Source organism: Phyllobates terribilis, unplaced genomic scaffold (genome assembly GCF_046119375.1).
Source record: "Phyllobates terribilis strain yellow unplaced genomic scaffold, ASM4611937v1 Scaffold_3__8_contigs__length_932513732, whole genome shotgun sequence".
NCBI lineage: Eukaryota > Metazoa > Chordata > Amphibia > Anura > Dendrobatidae > Phyllobates > Phyllobates terribilis.
Genome location: NW_027362763.1, coordinates 356,204,677 through 356,232,049, shown reverse-complemented (window position 1 = coordinate 356,232,049; position 27,373 = coordinate 356,204,677). Strand labels below are relative to the sequence as shown.

At 42.5% G+C, this 27,373-nt stretch overlaps 1 protein-coding gene across 1 annotated transcript in view; it reads left to right on the top strand.

Annotated features, from left to right (window-relative positions):
- LOC141259379 (testis development-related protein-like) overlaps positions 1-27,373 on the top strand; it is a 191,602-nt gene that overhangs the window by 70,210 nt on the left and 94,019 nt on the right. Inside the window, exon 2 of the mRNA XM_073675275.1 lies at positions 18,205-18,362. Coding sequence (XP_073531376.1) covers positions 18,348-18,362 — 15 coding nt within the window. The 5' untranslated portion in view covers positions 18,205-18,347. The remainder of the gene's footprint in view (positions 1-18,204; positions 18,363-27,373) is intronic.

Below are 27,373 nucleotides of genomic sequence, written 5' to 3'. Positions count from 1 at the left end.
CATGATAGTGGTAAAATTTCTTCCATATAACTTGCGTTTATTTGTGAAAAAATCGGAAATTTGGCGAAAATTTAGAAAATTTTGCAATTTTCTAACTTTGAATTTTCATGCCCTTAAATCAGAGAGATATGTCACACAAAATAGTTAATAAATAACATTTCCTACATGTCTACTTTACATCAGCACAATTTTGGAACCAAAATTTTTTTTTGTTAGGGAGCTATAAGGGTTAAAAGTTGACCAGCGATTTCTCATTTTTCCAACAAAATTTACAAAAACATTTTTTTAGGGACCACATCATATTTGAAGTCACTTTGAGGGGTCTTTATGACAGAAAATACCCAAAAGTGACACCATTCTAAAAACTGCACCCCTCAAGGTGCTCAAAACCACATTCAAGAACTTTAGTAACCCTTCAGGTGCTTCACAGGAATTTTTGGAATGTGGAAAAAAAAAATTAACATTTAACTTTTTTCACAAAAATGTTACTTTAGACCCAATTTTTTTTATTTTCACAGGGGTAACAGGAAAAAATGGACCCCAAATTTTTTTGTGCAATTTCTCTTGAGCGTGCTGATACCCCATATGTGAGGGAAAACCACTGTTTGGGCGCACTGCAGGGTTCGGAAGGGAAGGAGCGCCATTAGACTTTTTGAATGTAAAATTTGTCTGAATAATTAGCAGACGCCATGTTGCGTTTGGAGAGCTCCTGATGTGCCTAAACAGTGGAAACCCCCCACAAGTGACACCATTTTGGAAACTAGACCCCTTAGGGAACTTATCTAGATGTGTGGTGAGCACCTTGAACCCCAAGGTGCTTCACAGAAGTTTATAATATTGAGCTGTAAAAATAAAATTTTCACATTTTTCCCACAAAACCGTTTTTCATCCCTTAATTTTGCATTATCATAAGGGTAATAGGATAAATTGCACCATGAAATTTGTTGTGCAATTTCTCCTGAACACGCTGATACCCCATATGTGGAGGCAAATTACTGTTTGGGCGCATGGCAGGGTTTGAAAGGGAAGGAGCGCCATTTGACTTTTTGAATGTAAAATTTGTTTGAATAATTAGCAGACGCCATGTCGCATTTGGGGAGCCCCTAATGTGACTAAACAGTGGAAACCCCCCACAAGTGCCACCATTTTGGAAACTAGACCCCTTAGGGAACTTATCTAGATGTGTGGTGAGCACCTCGCACCCCCAGCTGCTTCACAGAAGTTTATAATATTGAGCCGTGAAAATAAAATTTTCACATTTTTCCCACAAAAAATCTTTTTCATTCTCTAATTTTGTATTATCATAAGGGTAACAGGATAAATTGCACCATGAAGTTTGTTGTGCAATTTCTCCTGAACACGCCGATACCCCATATGTGAGGGAAAACCACTGTTTGGGCGCACGGCAGGGTTTGAAAGGGAAGGAGCGCCATTTGACTTTTTGAATGTAAAATTTGTTTGAATAATTAGCGGACGCCATGTCACATTTGTGGAGCCCCTAATGTGTCTAAACAGCGGAAACCCCCCACAAGTGCCACCATTTTGGAAACTAGACCCCTTAGGGAACTTATCTAGATGTGTGGTGAGCACCTTGCACCCCCAGCTGCTTCACAGAAGTTTATAATATTGAGCCGTGAAAATAAAATTTTCACATTTTTCCCATAAAAAATGTTTTTCATCCCCTAATTTTGCATTATCATAAGGATAACCGGAGAAATTGCACCATGAAATTTGTTGTACAATTTCTCCTGAGTACGCCGATACCCCATATGTGGGGGAAAACCACTGCTTTGGTGTACGGCAGGGTTCGGAAGAGAAAGGAGCGCTATGTTGGCTGGGATAGGCAGCAGACACCATGTCACATTTGAAGAGTCGCTGACATGCCAAAACAGCAGAAACCTCCACAAATGACCCCATTTTGTAAACTACACCTCTCAAGGAATTCATCTAGGGAAGTAGTGAGTATTTTTTAATTTTTAAATTTATACCATTGGGCAGTGAAAAAATCATAATTATATTTTTACCACAAAAAAATGTTTTACCCTCAGATTTTACATTTTCACACAGGGCAATGGGTAAAAATGGTGCCGAAATGTGTCACACAATTTCTTCTAAAAGTGTCAATACCCCATATGTGGCTGTATCGTACCGCTTAGCCATACGGTGAGATCTGGGGGGGACGGAGTGCTATTTGACAATTGGAGAACAAATTATTGTAGAATAGGCATTTGGATTTGGGAGCGCAAAGTTTTCTGAATTTCTTTTGGGGGGCAAGGGCCATTTTGCTTTTCCAGAGCCTTTCTGCTACCAGTAACTTGGAAGTCCCTTATATTTTTAACAGATGACGGACCTGAGTGGGGACTAGCTTTTTTTGAGGACTGAGTTGAAGCTTTTATTGGGAACATTTTACGTAACATTTATCCGGCGCTCTAGGCTGAGCACTTACATCGGGGTTTCCATCTAAATTTCCAAGTGATGTAATTCAGATGAAACCCCTGCAGGATCCATTCACTGTAATGAGGCAGCAGAGTTACTCTGGACACCGTCTGGCCTCTGTGTAGCGGTGTCCTTTTTTTCAGAAGTGCACAAAACTGTGGCCAACCGCACTTTTATGCACGCCTAAAACAAATGACACCGTGGGATCCCAGGCTAGACGGCGTCCACAGTGGCCTATATCTGTCTCATTACAGGGAATCTTCCGTCATGGGTTCCGGCTGAATCATGTATTTCAGAGATTTACACGGAAACTCTGGTGTAAGTGCTCAGCGCAGAGCACAGGATAAATGTGGGCAGAGCCTTACTGGGATCTTTGGGGACATAATAAACAAATCAGTAGCAGGTGAAGAATTGGTTTTATTTATTTTTTACGCCGTTCCTAGTGTGATATAACTGATTAGATTACTTTATTCTTCGGGTCGGTGTGATTACAGAGATACCAGATTGATATCGGGTTTTTATGACTGACAGCTGTCACACACTAAAAGACGCTTTTTTTGCAAAATCTAGTTTTTGCATCACCATATTTTGAGAGCTATAATTTTTCCATATTTCGGCCGACAGAGTCATGTGACGGCTTGTTTTTTGCGGGACGAGTTGACATTTTTATTGGTACCATTTTTGGGGATGTGACATTTTTTGATCGCTTTCTATTCCGTTTTTTGGGAGGTAAAATTAACAAAAACAAACAATTCAGGAATTGTTTTTTGAGTTTTTTTTTTATGCCGTTCTGCGTGTGGTAAAAGTGATCAGGCAGCGTTATTCTTCGGGTCAGTACGTTTACAGCGATACTACACTTACTGTATTTTTTTTATGTTTTGGCGCTTTTACACAATAAAACTATTTTATAGAAAAAAATATTTTTTTTGCATTGCTTTATTCTGAGCGCTATAACTTTTTTCATTTTTCGGCTGATGGAGCTGTATGGCGGCTTTTTTTTTGCGTAACAAGATGACGTTTTCAGTGGTACCATTTTTATTTCTATTTTGTTTTTTGATCGCATTTTTTTCCACTTTTTGTTTGGCAATATGATGAAAAAGCATATTTTTTTGCTCTGTTTTTTATTTATTTTTATTACGGTGTGCACAGAAGGAGTTAATTAGTGTGACAGTTTTATAGCTCGGGTTGTTTCGGACGCGGCGATACCAAATATGTGTACTTTTTTTGGTTTTGTAAAAATATACGGATTTATTGGTTTAATATTTTATTTATTTATTTTTATTTATTTTGTGATTTTTTTATTAATAGTTTAAAAACTTTTTTTTTACTTTTTTTCACATTTTTTCTTAGTCCCTGTATGAGACATTAATTTTTATTTTTCTGATCTCTGATCTCATGTAATGTAATAGACATATATTACATTACATGAGATCTTCCCTGACTGTTTCAGTCAGAGTCTCCTGTCTGGCTACAGCTGCAGCTGAGCCAGACAGGACACCATATATGGCAGAGCTGGAGGCGGTCATGTGACCTCCAGGTCCTGGAAGGACTCGGAGGTCTTCGGAGAGGTAAGTTGACAACCCCCTCTCCTCCTGCTGTCTCCTATATGCCGCGATCACTATAGATCACAGCATATAGAAGACAGCTAAGGGTTAACATCACTGGGACCTGATCTAATCAGGTCCCGATGATGTTCCCTGTCAGAGCTAACGCTCTGCACCGGAATCGCAGCGCTTGCAGGACCCTGGGGGTCCTGAGCGCTGCGAGACCACCCACCGTTTTTAAACGTCGGCACTGCACAGAGCCCGGCAAGCGCCGACGTTTATCTACAGTGGGCAGTCGGGAACCGGTTAAAGACTAAACTTAAGACAGAAAGGCCCACAAACAAACAGCAACTGAAAACCACCGCAGTGAAGGCCTGGCAGAGCATCAAAAAGGAGGAAACACAGCGTCTGGTGATGTCCATGAGTTCAAGACTTCAGGCAGTCATTGCCAACAGAGAGTTTTCAACCATGTACTAGAAATGAACATTTTATTTACAATTATTTAATCTGTCCAATTACTTTTGGTCCCTTTAAAAACAGGGTGGCACATGTTAAGGAGCTGAAACTCCTAAACCCTTCATCCAATTTTAATGTGGATACCCTCAAATGAAAGCTGAAAGTCTGAACTTCAACTGCATCTGAATTGTTTTGTTTAAAATTCATGGTGTAATGTCTAGAACCAAAATTAGAAAAATATTGTCTCTGTCCAAATATATATGGACCTAACTGTATGTTCCGAAAGCTATAACTTTTCTATTTCTCCGCTGACAGAGGTGTATGGCAGTTTCTTTTTTTTCGGGACCAGATGGCGTTTTTAGCGATAGCATTTTTATTTTTCATTCGACTTTTTGATTGCATTTTATTCAACTTTTTGTTCGGCGGTATGATGATAAAGCATAGTTTTTGGCAATGTTTTTTTTTTTTTCTACATTGTACACTAAAGGGGTTATTTAGTGACCGTTTTTTATAGATCAAGTCATTGTGTCTGCGGCGATACCAAATATGTATACTTTTGTTTTTGGTTGTTTTAGATTAATATACAGTACAGACCAAAAGTTTGGACACACCTTCTCATTTAAAGATTTTTCTGTATTTTCATGACTTTGAAAATTGTACATTCACACTGAAGGCATCAAAATTATGAATTAACACATGTGGAATTATATACTTAACAAAAAAGTGTGAAACAACTGAAAATATGTCTTATATTCTAGGTTCTTCAAAGTAGCCACCTTTTGCTTTGATGACTGCTTTGCACACTCTTGGCATTCTCTTGATGAGCTTCAAGAGGTAGTCACCGGAAATGGTTTTCACTTCACAGGTGTGCCCTGTCAGGTTTAATAAGTGGCATTTCTTGCCTTATAAATGGGGTTCGGACCATCAGTTGTGTTGTGCAGAAGTCAGGTGGATACACAGCTGATAGTCCTACTGAATATTCTGTTAGAATTTGTATTATGGCAAGAAAAAAGCAGCTAAGTAAAGAAAAACAAGTGGCCATCATTACTTTAAGAAATGAAGGTCAGTCAGTCTGAAAAAAATTGGGAAAACTTTGAAAGTGTCCCCAAGTGTAGTTGCAAAAACCATCAAGCGCTACAAAGAAACTGGCTCACATGAGGACCGTCCCAGGAAAGGAAGACCAAGAGTCACCTCTGCTTCTGAGGATAAGTTTATCCGAGTCACCAGCCTCAGAAATCGCAGGTTAACAGCAGCTCAGATTAGAGACCAGGTCAATGCCACACAGAGTTCTAGCAGCAGACACATCTCTACAACAACTGCTAAGAGGAGACTTTGTGCAGTAGGCCTTCATGGTAAAATAGCTGCTTGGAAACCACTGCTAAGGACAAGCAACAAGCAGAAGAGACTTGTTTGGGCTAAAGAACACAAGGAATGGACATTAGACCAGTGGAAATCTGTGCTTTGGTCTGATGAGTCCAAATTTGAGATCTTTGGTTCCAACCACCGTGTCTTTGTGCGACGCAAAAAAGGTGAATGGATGGACTCTACATGCCTGGTTCCCACCGTGAAGCATGGAGGAGGAGGTGTGATGGTGTGGGGGTTCTTTGCTGGTGACACTGTTGGGGATTTATTAAAAATTGAAGGCATACTGAACCAGCATGGCTACCACAGCATCTTGCAGCGGCATGCTATTCCATCCGGTTTGCGTTTAGTTGGGCCATCATTTATTTTTCAACAGGACAATGACCCCAAACACACCTCCAGGCTGTGTAAGGGCTGTTTGACCAAGAACGAGAGTGATGGGGTGCTACGCCAGATGACCTGAGCCCAGTCGAGATGGTTTGGGGTGAGCTGGACCGCAGAGTGAAGGCAAAAGGGCCAACAAGTGCTAAGCATCTCTGAGAACTCCTTCAAGATTGTTAGAAGACCATTTCCGGTGACTACCTCTTGAAGCTCATCAAGAGAATGCCAAGAGTGTGCAAAGCCGTCATCAAAGCAAAAGGTGGCTACTTTGAAGAACCTAGAATATAAGACATATTTTCAGTTGTTTCACACTTTTTTGTTAAGTATATAATTCCACATGTGTTAATTCATAGTTTTGATGCCTTCAGTGTGAATGTACAATTTTCATAATCATGAAAATACGGAAAAATCTTTAAATGAGGTGTGTCCAAACTTTTGGTCTGTACTGTATGTTGTTCATTTTTTTTTTTTTTTATATTTCTACAATTTTTTTTACCTTTTTTTTTTTTTAAAACTAGTTCCTCTGAGGCACCAACTTTGCCTGTCCTGATTGCTGATCTAATACTCTAAAATGTTTTTGCAATGCAGGGTATTAGATCAGTCTCTCGCACACAGGCAGAAGGCGTGTCAGGTCCTGCTGTCAGCAGGCCACTGTACCTGGGTGACCCCGGGAACACCATGGAGAGCATCGGTACTGTGCAATTGCGATCACGTTGTGCCTATCGGAAGAGAGAGGGAGCTTCCTCTCTGTTAGCCGATTGATGTTGATGTTGCTGCCGCTGCCGCTATTGACTCCAGCATCAGAGGGGCTAAACACCTGCAATCGGTGCTAGCACCAATTGTTGGCATTTCTGCAGTGTGTCACTCTGCGAGTGAGCCGATGCTATCGTCGTGGTGTACATGTATGGTAGTTTGCGGAAATTAATTTCCCGCGGCGCTGTATATGAACGGCGGATATCATGAGGGTGTTAAAATCAAATACACACGTGGTCAAAATTGTTGGTACCCCTCGTTTAATGAAAGAAAAACCCACAATGGTCACAGAAATAACTTGAATCTGACAAAAGAAATAATAAATTATAAATCTCTGAAAATGAACAAATGAAAGTCAGACATTGCGTTTCAACCCTGCTTCCCTTGAATTAAAAAAAAAAATGAAACTCATGAAATAGGCCTGGACAGAAATGATACCCCTGAAAATAATGTGACTAAAGGGACATATGTTAAATCAAGTTGTGCCCACTAATTAGCATCACAGGTGTCTACAATCTTGTAATCAGTGGGCCTGTATATAGGGCTACAGATACTCACTGTGCTGTTTGGCGACATGGTGTGCACCACACTCAACATGGACCAGAGGAAGCAAAGGAAAGAGTTGTCTTAGAAAGAAAATTATAGACAAGCATGTTAACGGTAAAGGTTATGAGACCATCTCCAAGCAGCGTGATGTTCCTGTGACAACAGTTGCACATATTATTCTGAAATTTAAGATCCATGGGACTTAGCCAACCTCCCTGGACGTGGCCGCAGGAGGAAAATTGATGACAAATCAAAGAGACAGATAATACGAATGGTAACAAAACAGCCCAGGATAACTTCTAAAGAGATTAAAGGTGAACTTCAAGCTCAAGGAACATCAGTGTCAGATCGCATCATCCGTTGTCGTTTGATCCAAAGTGGACTTCATGGGAGACGAACAAGGAGAACACCATTGTTGAAAAAAAATCATAAAAAAGCCAGACTGGAATTTGCCAAACTACATGTTGACAAGCCACAAAGGTACTGGGAGAATGTCCTATGGATAGATGAGACAAAAATGGAAGTTTTTGGCAAGGCACATCGGCTCTATGTTCACAGACGGAATAATGAAGCATATCAAGAAAAGAACACTGTCCCTACTGTGAAACATGGAGGAGGCTCTATTATGTTCTGGGGCTGCTTTGCTGCATCTGACACAGGGTGTCTTGAATTTGTGCAGGGTACAATGAAATCTCAAGACTATCAAGGAATTCTAGAGAGAAATGTGCTGCCCAGTGTTAGAAAGCTTGGTCTCAGTCGCAGGTCATGGGTCTTGCAACAGGATAATGACCCAAAGCACACCGCTAAAAACACCCAAGAATGGCTAAGAGGAAAACATTGGACTATTCTGAAGTGGCCTTCTATGAGCCCTGACCTAAATCCTATTGAGCATCTTTGGAAAGAGCTGAAACATGCCGTCTAGAAAAGGCAACCTTCAAACACGAGACAACTGGAGCAGTTTGCTCATGAGGAGTGGGCCGAAATACCTGTCGAGAGGTGCAGAAGTCTCATTGACAGTTACAGGAATCGTTTTATTGCAGTGATTGCCTCAAAAGGTTGTTCAACAAAATATTACGTTAAGAGTATCATAATTTCTGTCCAGGCTGATTTCATGAGTTACATTTTTTTAAAATTTCTGTGGAAGCAGGGTTGAAAAGTAATGTCTGACCTTCATTCATGCATTTTCAAAGATTTTTAATTTATTACTTTTGTCAGATTCAAGTTATTTCTGTGACCATTGTGGGTTTTTCTTTCATTAAACGAGGCGTACCAACAATTTTGACCACGTGTGTACAACATGATTTGATTTACATCTATCTTTTTGTTTCACGCAGTGTACTTATGTCCGGTTTCTATCTAATTTTTAAAAAAACAGGATTCAGATAAACCGCAGTTGAGGATTTATTTTTCTTTACACTGTTCACCATGTGGTATAAGTGATAAAACAGCTTTACTCTTTGGTTCAGTACACTTACAGCAATACCGTGTATGTGTAATTAAAAAAAAATACATTTATATACTGGGTGGTCCAAAAGTAGGTGGACAGAAAGTGTAATAAGGTTATGAAGGGGGAGATTTATCAAACATGGTGTAAAGTGAAACTGGCTCAGTTGCCCTTAGCAACCAATCAGATTCCACTTTTCATTCCTCACAGACTCTTTGGAAAATGAAAGGTGGAATTTGATTGGTTGCTAAGGGCAACTGAGCCAGTTTCACAGATCTAGTTTTCACAGATAGATCTCCCCCAAATCTGTTTTCTTTTCAGATAATTTAGATAACACATAATGGCAAATACAGTGCTGGCCAAAAGTATTGGCACCCCTGCAATTCTGTCAGATAATACTCAGTTTCTTCCTGAAAATGATTGCAATCACAAATTCTTTGGTATTATTCTCTTCATTTAATTTGTCTTCAATGAAAAAAACACAAAAAGAATTGTCCTAAAGCCAAATTGGATATAATTCCACACCAAACCTAAAAAAGGGGGTGGACAAAAGTATTGGCACCCTTTGAAAAATCATGTGATGCTTCTCTAATTCGTGCAATTAACAGCACCTGTAACTTACCTGTGGCACCTAACAGGTGTTGGCAATAACTAAATCACACTTGCAGCCAGTTAACATGGATTAAAGTTGACTCAACCTCTGTCCTGTGTCCTTGTGTGTACCACATTGAGCACGGAGAAAAGAAAGAAGACCAAAGAACTGTCTGAGGACTTGAGAAACCAAATTGTGAGGAAGCATGAGAAATCTCAAGGCTACAAGTCCATCTCCAAAGACCTGAATGTTCCTGTGTCTTCCGTGCGCAGTGTCATCAAGAAGTTTAAAGCCCATGGCACTGTGGCTAGCCTCCCTAGATGTGGACGGAAAAGAAAAATTGACGAGAGATTTCAACGCAAGATTGTGCGGATGGTGGATAAAGAAACTCGACTAACATCCAAACAAGTTCAAGCTGCCCTGCAGTCCGAGGGTACAACAGTGTCAACCCGTACTATCCGTCGGCGTCTGAATGAAAAGGGACTGTATGGTAGGATACCCAGGAAGACCCCACTTCTTACCCCGAGACATAAAAAAGCCAGGCTGGAGTTTGCCAAAACTTACCTGAGAAAGCCTAAAATGTTTTCGAAGAATGTTCTCTGGTCAGATGAGACAAAAGTAGAGCTTTTTGGGAAAAAGCATCAACATAGAGTGTACAGGAAAAAAAAAGAGGCATTCAAAGAAAAGAACACGGACCCTACAGTCAAACATGGCGGAGGTTCCCTGATGTTTTGGGGTTGCTTTGCTACCTGTGGCACTGGACTGCTTGACCGTGTGCATGGCATTATGAAGTCTGAAGACTACCAACAAATTTTGCAGCACAATGTAGGGCCCAGTGTGAGAAAGCTGGGTCTCCCTCAGAGGTCATGGGTCTTCCAGCAGGACAATGACCCAAAACACACTTCCAAAAGCACTATAAAATGGTTTGAGAGAAAGCACTGGAGACTTCTAAGGTGGCCAGCAATGAGTCCAGACCTGAATCCCATAGAACACCTGTGGAGAGATCTCAAAATGGCAGTTTGGAGAAGGCACCCTTCAAATATCAGGGACCTGGAGCAGTTTGCCAAAGAAGAATGGTCTACAATTCCAGCAGAGCATTGTAAGAAACTCATTGATGGTTACCGGAAGTGGTTGTTCGCAGTTATTTTGGCTAAAGGTTGTGCAACGAAGTATTAGGCTGAGGGTGCCAATACTTTTGTCTGGCCCTTTTTTGGACTTTTGCGTGAAATGATCAATGATTTGATTTCTGCTTCATTCTCTTTTGTGTTTTTTCCTTGCAAGCAAATTAAATGAAGATAATAATACCAAAGAATTTGTGATTGCAATCATTTTCAGGAAGAAACTGAGTATTATCTGGCAGAATTGCAGGGGTGCCAATACTTTTGGCCAGCACTGTAATTTAAATACAGATCAAAGAAAATGAATTTTAACAGAGTATTGTAAATCTCAAAATGCTGATACTGTTAGAGCAAATTGGGTTGAAACATTTGGTACTCAAACCCCAAAGAGACAAACCATTTACCGCATTCGTGACAAATTCAATGCCACTGGCTCAATCCTTAATGCTCCAAAAACTGGTCGACCCAAAACAGTCTGTACAGAAGATAATAAACAACTTGTTGCTAAAACATTTGTTCAGAGTCAAAAAAAGTCCACCAGAAGAGCCTGTTTGGAATTGGGAATTTCACGAGCTTCTATCATGTGAATCCTGAAATCTATTGGGTGGAAAGCTTATCGTCCACGTTTAATATTCATGGTTTATTGGAGGATGATCCAGACAGGCGGCTGCAATTTAGTGTTTGATAAATCTCCCCCTTCATAACCTTATTACACTTTCTGTGTCCTACTTTTGGACCACCCTGTATATATATATATATATATATATATATATATGTGTGTGTGACAAAGTACTAGAGGGGAGATACAGTACAGACCAAAAGTTTGGACACACCTTCTCATTTAAAGATTTTTCTGTATTTTCATGACTATGAAAATTGTACATTCACACTGAAGGCATCAAAACTATGAATTAACACATGTGGAATTATATACTTAACAAAAAAGTGTGAAACAACTGAAAATATGTCTTATATTCTAGGTTCTTCAAAGTAGCCACCTTTTGCTTTGATGACTGCTTTGCACACTCTTGGCATTCTCTTGATGAGCTTCAAGAGGTAGTCACCGGAAATGGTCTTCCAACAATCTTGAAGGAGTTCCCAGAGATGCTTACCACTTGTTGGCCCTTTTACCTTCACTCTGCGGTCCAGCTCAACCCAAACCATCTCGATTGGGTTCAGGTCTGGTGACTGTGGAGGCCCGGTCATCTGGCGTTGCACCCCATCATTCTCCTTCTTGGTCAAATAGCCCTTACACAGCCTGGAGATGTGTTTGGGGTCATTGTCCTGTTGAAAAATAAATGATGGTCCAACTAAACGCAAACCGGATGGAATAGCATGCTGCTGCAAGATGCTGTGGTAGCCATGCTGGTTCAGTATGCCTTCAATTTTGAATAAATCCCCAACAGTGTCACCAGGAAAGCACCCCCACACCATCACACCTCCTCCTCCATGCTTCACGGTGGGAAGCAGGCATGTAGTCTCCATCCGTTCACCTTTTCTGCGTCGCACAAAGACACGGTGGTTGGAACCAAAGATCTCAAATTTGGACTCATCAGACCAAAGCACAGATTTCCACTGGTCTAATGTCCATTCCTTGTGTTCTTTAGCCCAAACAAGTATCTTCTGCTTGTTGCCTGTCCTTAGCAGTGGTTTCCTAGCAGCTATTTTACCATGAAGGCCTGCTGCACAAAGTCTCCTCTTAACAGTTGTTGTAGAGATGTGTCTGCTTCTAGAACTCTGTGTGGCATTGACCTGGTCTCTAATCTAAGCTGCTGTTAACCTGCGATTTCTGAGGCTGGTGACTCGGATAAACTTATCCTCAGAAGCAGAGGTGACTCTTGGTCTTCCTTTCCTGGGGCGGTCCTCATGTGAGCCAGTTTCTTTGTAGCACTTGATGGTTTTTGCAACTGCACTTGGGGACACTTTCAAAGTTTTCCCAATTTTTCGGACTGACTGACCTTCATTTCTTAAAGTAATGATGGCTACTCGTTTTTCTTTACTTATCTGCAAATTCTAACAGTCTATTCAGTAGGACTATCAGCTGTGTATCCACCAGACTTCTGCAAAACACAACTGATGGTCCCAGCCCCATTTATAAGGCAAGAAGTCCCACTTATTAAACCTGACAGGGCACACCTGTGAAGTGAAAACCATTTCCGATGACTACCACTTGAAGCTCATCAAGCGAATGCCAAGAGTGTGCAAAGCAGTCATCAAAGCAAAAGGTGGCTACTTTGAAGAACCTAGAATATAAGACATATTTTCAGTTGGTTCACACTTTTTTGTTAAGTATATAATTCCACATGTGTTAATTCATAGTTTTAATTCAGTGTGACTGTACAATTTTCATAGTCATGAAAATACAGAAAAATCTTTAAATGAGAAGGTGTGTCCAAACTTTTGGTCTGTACTGTATGTAGCACTGAGAATGTTGGCTCCAGTAATATAAACACAGAAAAAATGTTCCAGTGCACAAAGTGATGAGAGGGGTTAATTAGCCATGCTTAGTGATGCGCCCCAAGGGCCGTGGGGTACTCGACAGCCGTGCCTCTGGTTGCTGGGGGATATCATGGTAGCTGGCCCTGTCCGTGACCAAGGGCAGTCAGTAAACAGGGCCGGGATTCTATTTATATGGGGGTTTTGGAATAGTGTTCGTGATGCCACCTGTGGATTGCGGCCAAAAGGGAGCCGCCGCTGAGGAGCTGTCCTCTGGAGCTGGTGTTACGGCAGCAGGGATGGTGTGGCTCTCCACAGGTAGAGCTAGCTCCAGGGCAGTGTAAGGAGTGTAGGTTGCGCTGGGTGTTGTAGTGCCAGGAGGGAGAGATGGCGCAGATGAAAGAAGGGACGGAGGCAGTGCGGTGCAGTCATCCGAGTTTTTACTCACAGTTCTCATGAGAGTTCCACTGGTGCACTGTACAGGTGTCAGCCTCCAACGTCGCGCTGCATTCACCAGGCCGGGGTTCAGCACTTCCTCAGGCAGATCAGGAGTACCTGGCAGAACCCCACTTTCTTGTGTTCCTAGCTAGACCGTCTTCACGCTGGGTCTTTCTCCCTCCTGCCCTGCGCTTCCCACTCTCAATCCCGCTCGGGTGCTCTGAAGTCCCTCCTGTCTCGTCAGAGTTCCCGGACCTGCTTGACCCTCCGCTTCGGCTTCGGCAACTGACTATAGAAGCCAGAAGCCTCCGGTTTTCCCAGCCGAGACTTGAAGTTACACGGCTGGACCAGGGGCCGGTCCCCTTCTTGCGGCCTACGATCCCTCTGTCTTCTGACAGATGCGGGGTGTACGGGTGCCGTCCTGCACTCGCCATACCCACTAGGATCCCTTCTTAGAACGGAGCCTACTCCTCTGCTCTCAACCTGGGCCTCTAGGACTGGGCCCTACTTGTGGAGCAGAGCTCCTAAAGAGACTCTGCTCCCTGACTGACTTCAGTCACTGACTGTCCTTCTGTTCTCACTGCCACCCTAAGATGGCTTCCCTTTATATATCTCACTCTATAGTGCTCCCTCAAACTGCTTCCTCCACCCACACCCACTACTGGTTCCCCCTACCTCTGGGTTTCCCCCACTCCAGCCAGGGACAGGGCTCAGCAGCTGCGCACATGCATGTTGCCCCTCCAGCCGGCCTGGAGTAGTGTAGTGTTGGATGCAGGTGTTGGGGTTCCGGGCAGCACTCCCTCCTTACCTGAGAGAAGGAGACACCACACCTCTGGTTGAGGTGCACTACCTCTGTGGCGACTGAACCCTCAGGGGCGCCACACTTAGTGCTACAGTGATTAAACACCTGTAGAGAGGGAGGAGTTCAGAGGATAAATTCCCAGCCTTTTAGAGCATTTGGTGTGGGGTGGCTTTGGAAGTTCAAGCTCTGGAGCTTTATTGTCATGTCAAGAAAAGCTAAACCTTGTGTTTGTTCCTGAAGCGGGAGGTTTCCCGTAGCATCAAGGACTGTGCCATACTTTATGTTTTGTTTTCCTGTTAGTCCGGGAAGGCCGTGTTTATTTTACTAACATTGACGATTTTTATGCAGTACTCTTAATAAACCAGTGGAAGCTTTAAAGCGAGAGTGTTCCTGTGTCTATCTCTATGTGCAGCCGAGTGAACCGATCTACCACAGTTGCTGGAGAATGCGGGCATGATCCCCAGAAAGCAAGTGTGACAGCTGGGAACAAACAGCATGTCATGGATGAAAATGGCTGTAAGGATAGAACAGCGGTCAGATAAAATGGTGGAGCTTATCAAGCACCTGGTCCAAATCCGGCAGCAGCTGCAGCAGCAACAGCTGGCACAACAGGATACAATTAAGCTGCTTATGCAACATCTGCACTAGCAGCAGCAGATTGATTTACTCACAGAGGTGGTTTGTGGCACGGGGGCAGCTCCCACTCCAATGTTAGCTGATGATTTCTCTGTCCCGAAGGCGGTGCGGAGATCCTTAAAGAAAATGACCCCGGTTGTCGACATAGAGGCCTTTTTAACAGTTTTTGAAAGGTACCCTGATAGGGAGAAACTCCCGCCAGAGGAGAGTATTAAAGCTGCCTCTTTAGGCTCTGGCTACATGGCGACATGCCCTACGGCACAAATAGGACAACTATAGATCGCTATAGGCTGCAGCTATATTGTAGCGTATTGCAGGTGAATGGGACTACATTACAACCCCTAGAGGACCTTGACAATGAAAGCACAAAAGTCAAACCCAGTAAGAATTTTTCTGACTTGCTTGTCACGGTCCCCTAGGGCAGCGGTGGCGAACCTATGGCATGTGTGCCAGAGGGTACATGCAGAGTCCACCCTTTTGGCAAGCGTGCTATCGTCTCCTCATGTGAGTGTCCGGGGCCCGCTGACGCCAGCCCCTACTTCAGCTGGATGTGCGTCCTTGGATGCACATCCAGCTGAAGTGTATTGCAGCGCACACAAACGTACTGGATCCGTGCACCGAAATACAAGCTGACAGCCCATCAGAGGTCAGCAGCTTGTGAGAGTGTGAACTGTGATAGCAGCAGGAGAGAATTAGGACCCTGTGAGTTTTGCCTGGCTGAGCTCAGAGCAGGAGCAGATCAGGAGACCCTGTGTGTTCTGATGGTGTCTGCTGGGTGAGACGCGGGACGGGGTGTCTGAGGAGAACTGCGAGGACTGAACTGCAAAAAGACTCTCTCTCTACAAGCTTTCCTGTGGGGGTTGTTAACCCTGGCCCTGGTGAAGCTGTGTCCCTGCTTAAGAACAAGTGCTGAGCTGGGGAAAGCTGTGTGGCTCTTTGGAGTTTTGTGGAAGTCCATGCTGAGTGACTAGAGACTTTGTGCTGAAGGAGCCAGGTGTCCAGTGAGAGCGAAAGAGACTGAGGATATCATCTCTGTGATGGAGCGCGTGGTCGGTGGTCTGGAATACAGTGAGTGACTGCGAGAGGAGAGAAGGGGTCCGGTGCCATTCACATTGAGAGGATGCTGACAAGCCTTGTGAAGAGTTCTTCCCAGACCTTAACCTGAGGCTTCAGGACTAAAGTCCCCGGCGTATGGGCTCGGCATCGGCCGACAAGACAAGGAACCTTTGCTGTTTTTGTGAACGTTGCTTTTATTTGGTGCCAAAGTTTTCCCGGGACTAGCTGCAGCCACCGCGATTCACAGGCCTGTGATAGACCACATCTGAGGTTAACGATAATGTAACTTTAAGATACCCGGGTATCCCTATACTAGGGGAATAAGAGCAATTGGTATAGTTTCATGCATTGTTATTGTTAATAGTGGTAGGATTGTACTCGGTGTGCCATCTCAGGGGTCCCTATACACTGTGTTCAGAATTATTAGGCAAATGAGTATTTTGATCACATAATACTTTTTATACATGTTGTCCTACTCCAAGCTGCATAGGCTTGAGAGCCAACTACCAATTAAGTAAATCTGGTCATGTGCATCTCTGTAATGAGGAGGAGTGTTGACTAATGACATCAACACCCTATATAAGGTGTGTATAATTTTTAGCTAACTTCCTTTCCTTTGGCAAAATGGGTCATAAGAGAGATTTGACGGGCTCTGAAAAGTCCAAAATTGTGAGATGTCTTGCAGAGGGATGCAGCAGTCTTGAAATTTCCAAACTTTTGAAGCGTGATCACCGAACAATCAAGCGTTTCATGGCAAATAGCCAACAGGGTCGCAAGAAGCGTGTTGGCCAAAAAAGGCGCAAAATAACTGCCCATGAATTGAGGAAAATCAAGCGTGAAGCTGCCAAGATGCCATTCGCCACCAGTTTTGCCATATTTCAGAGCTGCAACGTTACTGGAGTATCAAAAAGCACAAGGTGTGCGATACTCAGGGACATGGCCAAGGTAAGGAAGGCTGAAAGACGACCACCTTTGAACAAGAAACATAAGATAAAACGTCAAGAATGGGCCAAGAAATATCTTAAGACTGATTTTTCAAAGGTTTTATGGACTGATGAAATGAGAGTGACTCTTGATGGGCCAGATGGATGGGCCAGAGGCTGGATCTGTAAAGGGCAGAGAGCTCCACTCCGACTCAGACGCCAGCAAGGTGGAGGTGGGGTACTGGTATGGGCTGGTATCATCAAAAATGAACTTGTGAACTTGTGGGACCTTTTCAGGTTGAGGATGGAGTGAAGCTCAACTCCCAGACCTACTGCCAGTTTCTGGAAGACAACTTCTTCAAGCAGTGGTACAGGAAGTCAGTTCAAGAAAAACATGATTTTCATGCAGGATAATGCTCCATCACATGCAACCAACTACTCCACAGCGTGGCAGGCCAGTAAAGGTCTAAAAGAAGAAAAAATAATGACATGGCCCCCTTGTTCGCCTGATCTGAACCCCGTAGAGAACCTGTGGTCCATCATAAAATGTGAGATCTACAGGGAGGGAAAACAGTACACCTCTCGGAACAGTGTCTGGGAGGCTGTGGTGGCTGCTGCATGCAATGTTGATCGAAAACAGATCAAGCAACTGACAGAATCTATGGATGGAAGGCTGTTGAGTGTCATCATAAAGAAAGGTGTCTATATTGATCACTAATTTTTTTGGTTTTTGTTTTTGCATGTCAGAAATGTTTGTTTCTAAATTTTGTGCACTGATATTGGTTTACCTGGTAAAATTAAACAAGTGAGATGGGATTATATTTGGTTTTTATTAAGTTGCCTAATAATTCGGCACAGTAATAGTTACCTGCACAAACAGATATCCTCCTAAGATAGCCAAATCTAAAAAAAAACCACTCCAACTTCCAAAAATATTAACCTTGGATATTTATGAGTCTTTTGGGTTGATTGCGAACATAGTTGTTGATCAATAATAAAAATAATCCTCTAAAATACAACTTACCTAATAATTCTGCACACAGTGTAGAACACCCTCACTAGATCGACACAGTGTTTAGGTAAAATTGTTCCAGATCTTTAGAATAATTCACAAACTGGAAACCTTGAGATTGGCACATTGATTTCGGCTTTTGCTGATTGTGTGTATTTAGTAGAGACAGTGTCCCAGGTAGAACCTGAGACTGATTCATGCAATACTGAATTTTAGTCTAATCCCTGTTTTAGTAAAGAAAGTGTTGTTTATTTCTGTCTCTGTCTCAGTTTGTGACTCGCTGGATCCCTCTCGGACCTCCGGTCATTTCAAGCTGACGTCCCCATGCACGTGACTGAGCACATTGCAGTGATGTCATGCGCCCCGATCACTTGGACGCTGAAGTCTGCTGCTAGCTTCAGAAGAAGACAATATGCAACCAGGGAAGGTGAATAGGAGTCTTTTTTTTTCTATGTATTTAACAGCGGCGCCAGCAGAATGGTGAACATATACAAGGATGGAGGGGGCACATAAAAGGATATGGTGGGCCATATACAAGGATTGGGGGAGCTATATACAAGGATGGGGGAGCATATACAAGGATGGAGGAAACATATACAAGGATGGGGGCTATGTACAAGGAAGGGGAAGCATATACAGGATTGGGGGCATTTACAAGCATGGGAGCTATATAGAAGGGTGGGGGAAGCATATACAAAGATGGGAGCTATATACAAGGATGGGGGAAGCATATACAAGGATGGGAGCCATATACAGGGATGAGAGAGCTATATGCAAGGATGGGGGAAACATATACAAGGATGGGGGAGCATATACAATGATGGTGGACATATACAAGGATGGGGAAGCATATACAAGGATGGGGGGGCATATACCAGAATGGGAGCTATTTACAAGGATGGGGGCCTATGCCATGATGGGGGGATAATATACCAGGATGGGAGATATATACCAGGATGAGTGGCATATGGGATGGGGAAGCATATACCAGGATGGGGTATATATATACCAGTATGAGGACATAAACAGTCGTGTGAAAAATATAAAAGCATGTGCTCTCCCCATCCTCGTATATGCTCTCCCATCCTGGTACATATAACCCATCCTGGTATACAGTGGTGTGAAAAAGTGTTTGCCCCCTTTCTGATTTCTTATTCTTTTGCATGTTTGTCACAATTAAATGTTTCAGATCACAAAACAAATTTAAAATATTAGACAAAGATAAGACAAGTAAACACAAAATGCAGTTTTTAAATTACGTTCTTTATTATTAAGGGAAAAATAAATCCCAACCTACAGGGCCCTATGTGAAAAAGTGATTACCCCCCCCCCCCACCTTTAAAACATAAATTAACTGTGGTTTAGCACATCTTTAGGAAGCTGAGTTCAATTTCCCTAGCCACACACAGGCCTAATTACTGCTACCCCTGTTCTCAATCAAGAAATCACTTAAATAGGACCTGCCTTACAAAGTGAAGTAGACCAAAAGATCCTCAAAAGCTAGACATCATGCTGCGATCCAAAGAAATTCAGGAACAAATGAGAAACAAAGTAATTGAGATCTATGAGTGTTGAAAAGGTTAAAAGCCATTTCTAAAGCTTTGGGACTCCAGAGTACCACAGTGAGAGCCATTATCCACAAATGACAAAAACATGGAACAGTGGTGAACCTTCTCAAGCCGGCCGACCAAAATTACCCCAGGAGTGCAGCGACAACTCATCCAAGAGGTCACAAAAGACCCCACAGCAGCATCCAAAGAACTGCAGGCCTCACTTGCCTCAGTTAAGGTCAATGTTCATGACTCCACCCTAATAAAGAGACTGGGCAAAAATTGCATGCATGCATGGCAGAGTTCCAAGACAAAAACCACTTCTGAGCAAAAAGAACATAAAAGCTTATCTCAGTTTAGCCAGAAAACATCTTGATCACCAAAATTTTTGTGAGAATACTCTGCGGACTGACAAGACAAAAGTTTAACTTTTTGGAAAGTGTATGTTCCATTAAATCTGGCATAGAAGTAACCCAGTATTTCAGAAAATGAACAGCATACCAACAGTAAAATATGGTGGTGGCAGTGTGATTGTCTGGGGTTGTTTTACTGCTTCACGACCTGGAAGACTTGCTGTGGTAAATGGAACCATTAATTCTGCCTTCTACCAAAAAATCCTGAAGGAGAATGTCCGGTCATCTGTTCATGACCTCAAGCTAAAGCGCACTTGGGTTAAGCAGCAAGACAGTGATCCAAAACACACCCGCAAGTCCACCTCTGAATGGTTAAGAAAAACAAAATGTAAGACTTTGGAGTGGCCTAGTCAAAATCCTGACCTTAATCTGATTGTGATGCTGTGGCATGACCTTAAAAATGTGGTTATTGCTCGGAAACCCTCCAATATGGCTGAATTACAACAATTTTGCAAAGATGAGTAGGCCAAAAATCCTCCAGAGCGTTGTAAAAGACTCATTGCAAGTTATAGCAAACGCTTGATTGCAGTTGTTACTGCTAAGCGTGGCCCAATCAGTCATTAGGTTTAGGGTGCAATCACTTTTTCACACAGGGCCCTATAGGTTTGGATTTATTTTTCCCTTAATAATAAAGACCTTAATTTAAAAACTGCATTTTTGTTTAATTTGTGTTATCTTTCTCAAATACTTAAATTTGTTTTCTGATCTGAAACATTTACGTGTGACAAACATGCAAAAGAATAAGAAATTAGGAAGGAGGCAAACACTTTTTCACACCACTGTATACCAGGATGGGTTATACGTACCAGGATGGGGAAGCATATACGAGGATGGGGAGAGCATATTCTTTTATATTTGCAGTCTGGTGCCCCTGCTCCTGTCTGTGGCTGCACTTTGTTGCCACTGCTTGCTCTTTGTTGCCTCTGCCTGCTCTCTGCTGCCCCCGTCTGTTCTCTGCATGAGTTGTTTTTTCTAAACTAAAACCTCAGTATTCAGGTTATATTGCCATGTTGGCACTTTGCGATAAATAAGTGGGTTTTGGGTTGCAGTTTGGGCACTCTGTCTCTAATAGGTTTGCCATCACTGCCCTAGGGGGTCGCTACATGACCTCTCCACACCCTCCATTCACTTGTATTATGCTGCAATATAGCACATAGCTACAGTGGGAAAATAAGTATTTGATACACTGCCAATTTTGCAAGTCCTACAAAGGTTGGAGAGGTCTGTAATCTTTATTGTAGGTACACTTCACCTGTGAGAGACAGAATCTTAAAAAAAATCCAGAATATCACTTTGTATGATTTTTACATAATTAATTAGCATTTTATTGCATGAAATAAGTATTTGATACAATAGTAAAACAGAAATTAATATTTGGTACAGAAACCTTTGTTTACAATTACAGAGTCAGATGTTTCCTGTAGTTTTTGACGAAGTTTGCACACACTGCAGCAGGGATTTTGGTCTACTTTTCCATACAGATCTTCTCCTGATTTTTCAGGTTTTGGGGCTGTCACTGGGCAACATTGAGTTTCAGCTCCCTCCAAAGATTTTCTATTGGGTTCAGGTCTGAAGACTGGCTAGGCCACTCCAGGACCTTAAAATCTTTCTTACGGAGCTACTTCTTAGTTTCCCTGGCTGTGTGTTTCAGTTCATTGTCATACTGGAAGACCCAGCCATGACCCATCTTCAATGCTCTTACTGAGGGAAGGAAGATGCTGGCCAAAATCTAACGATACATGACCCCATCCTTCCTCCCTTCAATACCGTTCAATCATCCTGTCCCCTTTGCAGAAATTATAAATATTTCCCCCACCATGCTTAATGGTTGGGACAGTATTCTTGGGGTTCTACTCATTCTTCTTCTTCCTCCAAACATGGCGAATTGAGTTGATACCAAAAAGTTCTATTTTTGTCTCATCTGACCACATGACCTTCTCCCATGCCTCCTCTGACTCATCCAGATGGTCACTGGCGAACTTCAAATGGTCCTGTTCATGTGCTGGCATAAGCAGGGGGGACCTTGCATGCCCTGCAGGATTTTAATCCATGACGAAATAGTGCGTTACTTAGCCCTTGGCACCACTATCAGTATTTGGTCAGTAAGTTTTTTTCAGGAGTGGGAGCCAAAACCAGGTGAGGAACAATCAGAGAAAAGGTACAATAGAAACAAGTGCACCAATTCTGCATTTATCACCCACTCCTGAGAAAAAATACTGACCAAATACGGATAGTGGGTCTGTGGACTAATGGTAATGTTTGAGGCTGTGGTCCCAGCTCTATTCAGGTCATTGACCAGGTCCGCTCGTGTATTTCTGTGCTCATTCTTGATCTTTCTGAGAATCATCCTTACTTAACGAGGCGAGATCTTGCATGGAGCCCCAGACTGAGGAAAATTGACAGTCATCTTGTGTTTCTTCCATTTTCTAATAATTGTGGCAACAGTTGTTGCTTTCTCAGCAAGCTGCTTGCCTGTTGTCCTGAGGCCCACCTCAGCCTTGTGCAGGTCTACAATTTTGTTCCTGACAGGTGTTTTTTATACATGTAATGAGTTCAAACAGGTGCAATTAATACAGGTAACGAGTGCAGAGTAGAAGGGATTCTTAAAGAAAAGTTAAATGACAATGATCATTGCTAGCATCATGGCCGATGCAGCAGGGTGTGAGCTGTTTTATAGCAGCATTGAGGAATAAGGACCCTTAAAGGGGTATTCCCATCTCCAAGATCCTATCCCAATATGTAGTAGGTGTAATAATAATAATATTAGCAAATATCTCCAATTAGAAATGTACTATAGTATTTTTGATTCGCTATGTCTCTTTCCTCATGTGCAGGCATCGCAGGACCTTAGGTATCCATGGTTACGACCACTAGCAGCTAGCTAACTAACTGTGACTTTATCAGTGGACATAACCATGGATACCTAAGGTCCTGTATTGCCTGCACATGAGGAAAGAGACATAGCGAATCCAAAATACTATGCTACATTTCTAATTGGAGATATTTGCTAATACTATTATTATTACACCTACTAGATATTGAGATAGGATCTTGGAGATGGGAATACCCCTTTAATGATCACCATAAAAAGGCATAATAGTGGTCATTAAGGCTAAGTTCTCACAATGAGTATATATTTTTTTTCGTTCTACTACTCATTTTAGAAAAAATATTGTAAGAAGATCCAGTTTGGGACTGTAGGAAGAGAGGAGCCCAGTCCGGTGCCTCACCTGGACGGCTTCTCCTTGTATTGCTCCTGTTGATTGACAAGTCTTTCACATAGCGAGAAACCTGTCAATAATCTGGAGCAGTGCTGAGAAATCCGGCCAGGGGCAGAGCCAGATTATTTTTATCTCTGGTTATGGTCCCCGGCTGAATCTTTCAACTATATTTTCACTGAAACTCTAGTGTTTCAGAGAAAAATTTACCTGGCTGCAGTCATGCAGACAAGCTCTGCTTCAGGCTTCCTATAGTTTGGGCAACATGAATCAAGTGACAGATTCCCTATAAAGCTGCGGGCATTGACCTGTGGTCCTCCTTTTTTTTGAAAGCCGTAGCATGTCAATCTCTCTTGCGGTAAATGAGTTTTATTTGGAGATTCTTCCAACAATGACTTGAATGAGGTGCAGATAAAAAATGCACATGCGTTGTTAATGTGTTTCCACAATGGAAATCTGTACTTCATCAATAAAATTCTATCAAAGCTGAACAGGAAGTTTGCAAAACAAATTCGTTTTATTTAAAACATGACTAAACAAAAAGTGCTAAAAATCCATGTAAAAACTTAAAATGCAATAAAATAAGAAAGTAATCTAAATTAACTAATTTGTGCAGAAATGCTGCAAAAAATCTGCAGCATGAAACAAGCAAGTACTCATTGCGGGAACTTGGTTTAATGCAGACCTGGGTAAAGTGCACCCCATGGGCAACATCTAGCCCTTCAAATGTTCTTATCTGACCTGCAGACTGGGCAGTGAAGGGATTGGATACATCTGTGACCCGCACCAATCAGCCGCCCCATTCCCAGCATCTAAATTTCACCAGATGGAAATATCTGTCAACATAATGATGGAACAGGAAACCACCAGCTCCTTGTTCCATCATTCAGCCTGTGCGACTGAGTGCCTGCTTAGTGGGCATGATAACGTGAACCAGCTGTTGCCTGCTGTGCAAAGATTCAGAACAAAAAGTGTACAGAGTGGAGGAGCGCGTCGGAGGGAACTGGGTGAGGTGAGTATTTTTTCTTTTTTTTCTGTTAATTATCAGGCAGTACTTGTGGAGGGTCCTATTACTGTGTGAGGAGCTGTGGGAATAACACGTGTATGTGTGTGGTCATAATACTGTATGAGGGGCTGTGGGGACATCATACTTGTGTGTGTCTGTGGTATTTTCATATTGTATGTGGGGACTTCTTCGGATGTAACTGACATTTGGAGTAAGTCAGAGAGCAGGTGCGATGCTGCTAACTTCTTCTAGGTGTAAGCTTCCTCCAAAATAAGTGAAAGTGAAGTGGTCGCTGATTGGCTGCAGGGCTCATGTGGCATAACAACCTCACGCAAGCCCCGGGCGACCAGACTTGAGTAGAGGTTGCTGTTCTTATACAAGAGGGAATATAGCAATTGAGAAGGGATTGTCAGAGTATTGCAGACGCCTTTAATGTTGAATAACAGGAACAGTATGATTATTCCTTTTTATAAAAAGCACTAAATTATATGATTTTGATTAGGATCTACAGGTAAGAATATATATTATAATAAGCCCTATCGTAACATGTAGACTGTGTGTACCCCTCAGTCACATGCCAGGCATGCATCACACCCACAACCCCTTCTGCCGATAAATAAAACAATGTACAACTTGATGGATGAAAGACGTCACAGCTTTATTATTTATTTGTTTTATTTCGCTTAAGAAAGGCACTTAACTCTTGTCAAAGCGTTCAACGCCAAATGCCCTGTTCTGTCAACCACAGGCAAGTTGGTTCATGAGCAGTAACTTCTCCATGTGTCCTTTCTTTCTCATTTTAAGGCTGCTGTAACTTGTAAGGTTTCGGGAAAATACCAATATACCATTTTTTTTTTTGTATCAAAACAAAACAAAAGGGGAGGGAGGGTGCGACGAGCCGACAGGGAAAGAGGAAGAGGTCGGGTCAGTGTTGTTCTTTTTGTTCCTGTGGGAAGGGGCTGTGCTAGCCGTTCCTAGCATCTTATTGGTCCCGTATTTTACCTGCAGAAACTGGGTGGTGATGGAGGCACAGGCACTCCTACCGACAGAGGAGGGACCACACAGTCAGAGGCACCCTCCTTAGTTAGTATGGTGCCTACCAGACTGTGTGAACCCCTTAGTCACGTCAGGCATGCATCACACCCACCACCTTTTCTGCCGATAAATAAAACAATGTACAACTTGATGGATGAAATTTGGTCACAGCTTTATTATTTATTTGTTTTATTTCACTTAAGAAAGGCACCTAACTTTTGTCAACGTGCTCGACGCCTAATGCCCTGTTCTGTGAACCACAGGCAAGTCGGCTCATGAGCAGTAACTTCTCCATGTGTCCTTTCTTTCTCATCTTAAGGTCACGGAGGATCATGTGTATTCCTACACAGGACTCCGACCCCCATCCATCATCCGCATTGCTTTCTCAATTCCTTCTTGTAACCCGGACAAAAATATATAGTTTCAATGTCGGTAAGGTGCACTCCATCTGACCTTTGCAGGTTTGCGTTTTCTCCTTCTAATTGCCAATGGCGTATCACCACTCCACCTCTTTCTCTCACTAATTTAGACATTCGTGTATTAATTTTTCACCTTGATTTTTCGATAGCCGTTCCATCTCGGGCTCCTTGCCAAACCGATTGCAGCACCATCTCTGACCAAACCAATATAAATTCTGAAAAAAATGCTTTGAATCTCTCCATATCCGATTTCATCCTTGTATATAACTCTGCAATCTTGTAAGAGCAAAGGTCGTTGCCCCTGGTGTGTAAGACCAACACCACCGGACCTCTTGACTCTCTTGCAATGTTTCACTTCCAGAAATACCTGTGGCCACCTTAAACCTCTTATACCTCTCCAATTAACTGTAATTCCCTTAAAACCCAAGTTCCTCCCACCCGGGCAGCATTCAGCCCTTTGGGCTGCCCAATATATATATATGAATGTCCTAGCAGCCAAACTGTTGGCTTGACGACATCTGGAAGAAAATAAACAACTATATTAACAAATCTGGCCTTATATATCTCGCAAAGCAATCGGAGCACCAGCGACCTATTCTCTGAACTTCTGTTTCTGTCAATCCTCCTTTTGACGCCTCTCTAGCCACGCTTATGCGGAATGAGTGTATGCCGTAGTCTTTGGGGTGGGGTGGACCCCTGCTGCTTTTAAACATTTATGGACTATTGTTTGAAACTGGTACCTTGTAAGTGCCGAGACGTCGATGTGAACTAAGAAGAAACTGTCTTGGCCTCTAACGGATAGGTAATTATTCACTAGTTTAACCGGACAGACTGCATCGTTTGTAGGGTGCAATAGCACTGAGGCATCCCTGCCGGATGGATCTGATTTAGACTTACGTATCCTAAGACATATATCATTATTGCCAATTACTACGTTTTCGTAAATTAATCCTCCGCTAGTATTTTTCTTAGACCGAGGGACTAGTTCACTGACACATAACGCCCCAAAAAAGACAATCCCAAAAGCGACAGACAGGAGTGTCAACTCATATTAGGAATGGCATGTTAATGTCCTGAGGGATATGATGCAACTTAACAGATTTAAAGAAATGGGGCGTCTACACTCCTTGCTTGGTTGAGGTCTTTTCCAACCTTTCAAGGCTTGTCTAATAATAAATGCTTTTGTAACATCTTTCCAATTCAATAATTGAAAATGGAAGGCCAACCCCTCTAGTCGCTGTTGTGCCGACGTCCCCGAAATGCCGTTGTTAAAGAGCTGGAAAAGAAACTCGATTGTGACGTCTAATCTGGCCTGGTCGCAGCTGTCCACACGTCTGCCTGCAACTAACCGTAGCCACTATTCCCATGTCTTACCATAAGCTTGCCATGTAGGCAGTGCAATGGAAGATCGAACTAAAGGCATCAAGCGTTCGCGGCTGCGTCCCAAAGGGAGGGGGGGCAAAGGGAGCCCTACGGATGGTCTGTAGGGAGAAGCTCTTTGAACACCTGCCAATTAAATTGTGATAATGAATTAGCGATAAAAGTTCTAAAGGTGTGTTGTCCGTTCGGTTCACACTCTTTCCGGCGTAATGGCTCCTGCTAATAAGAAATTAAAATTAAGCATACTAACATTCGGACTTCTAATGTACTGGTTTATTGTCTCTATGGTGTTGTTTGGATTTTTTTTGTAGATACAGATAGCCTATTTTTTTTTCTTTTTCTTTTACTAAGCTAGTTGCGACAGTATTATGATGAGTTTATTTTTCGTACTGACCTAACACCTTCATTTATATGCAC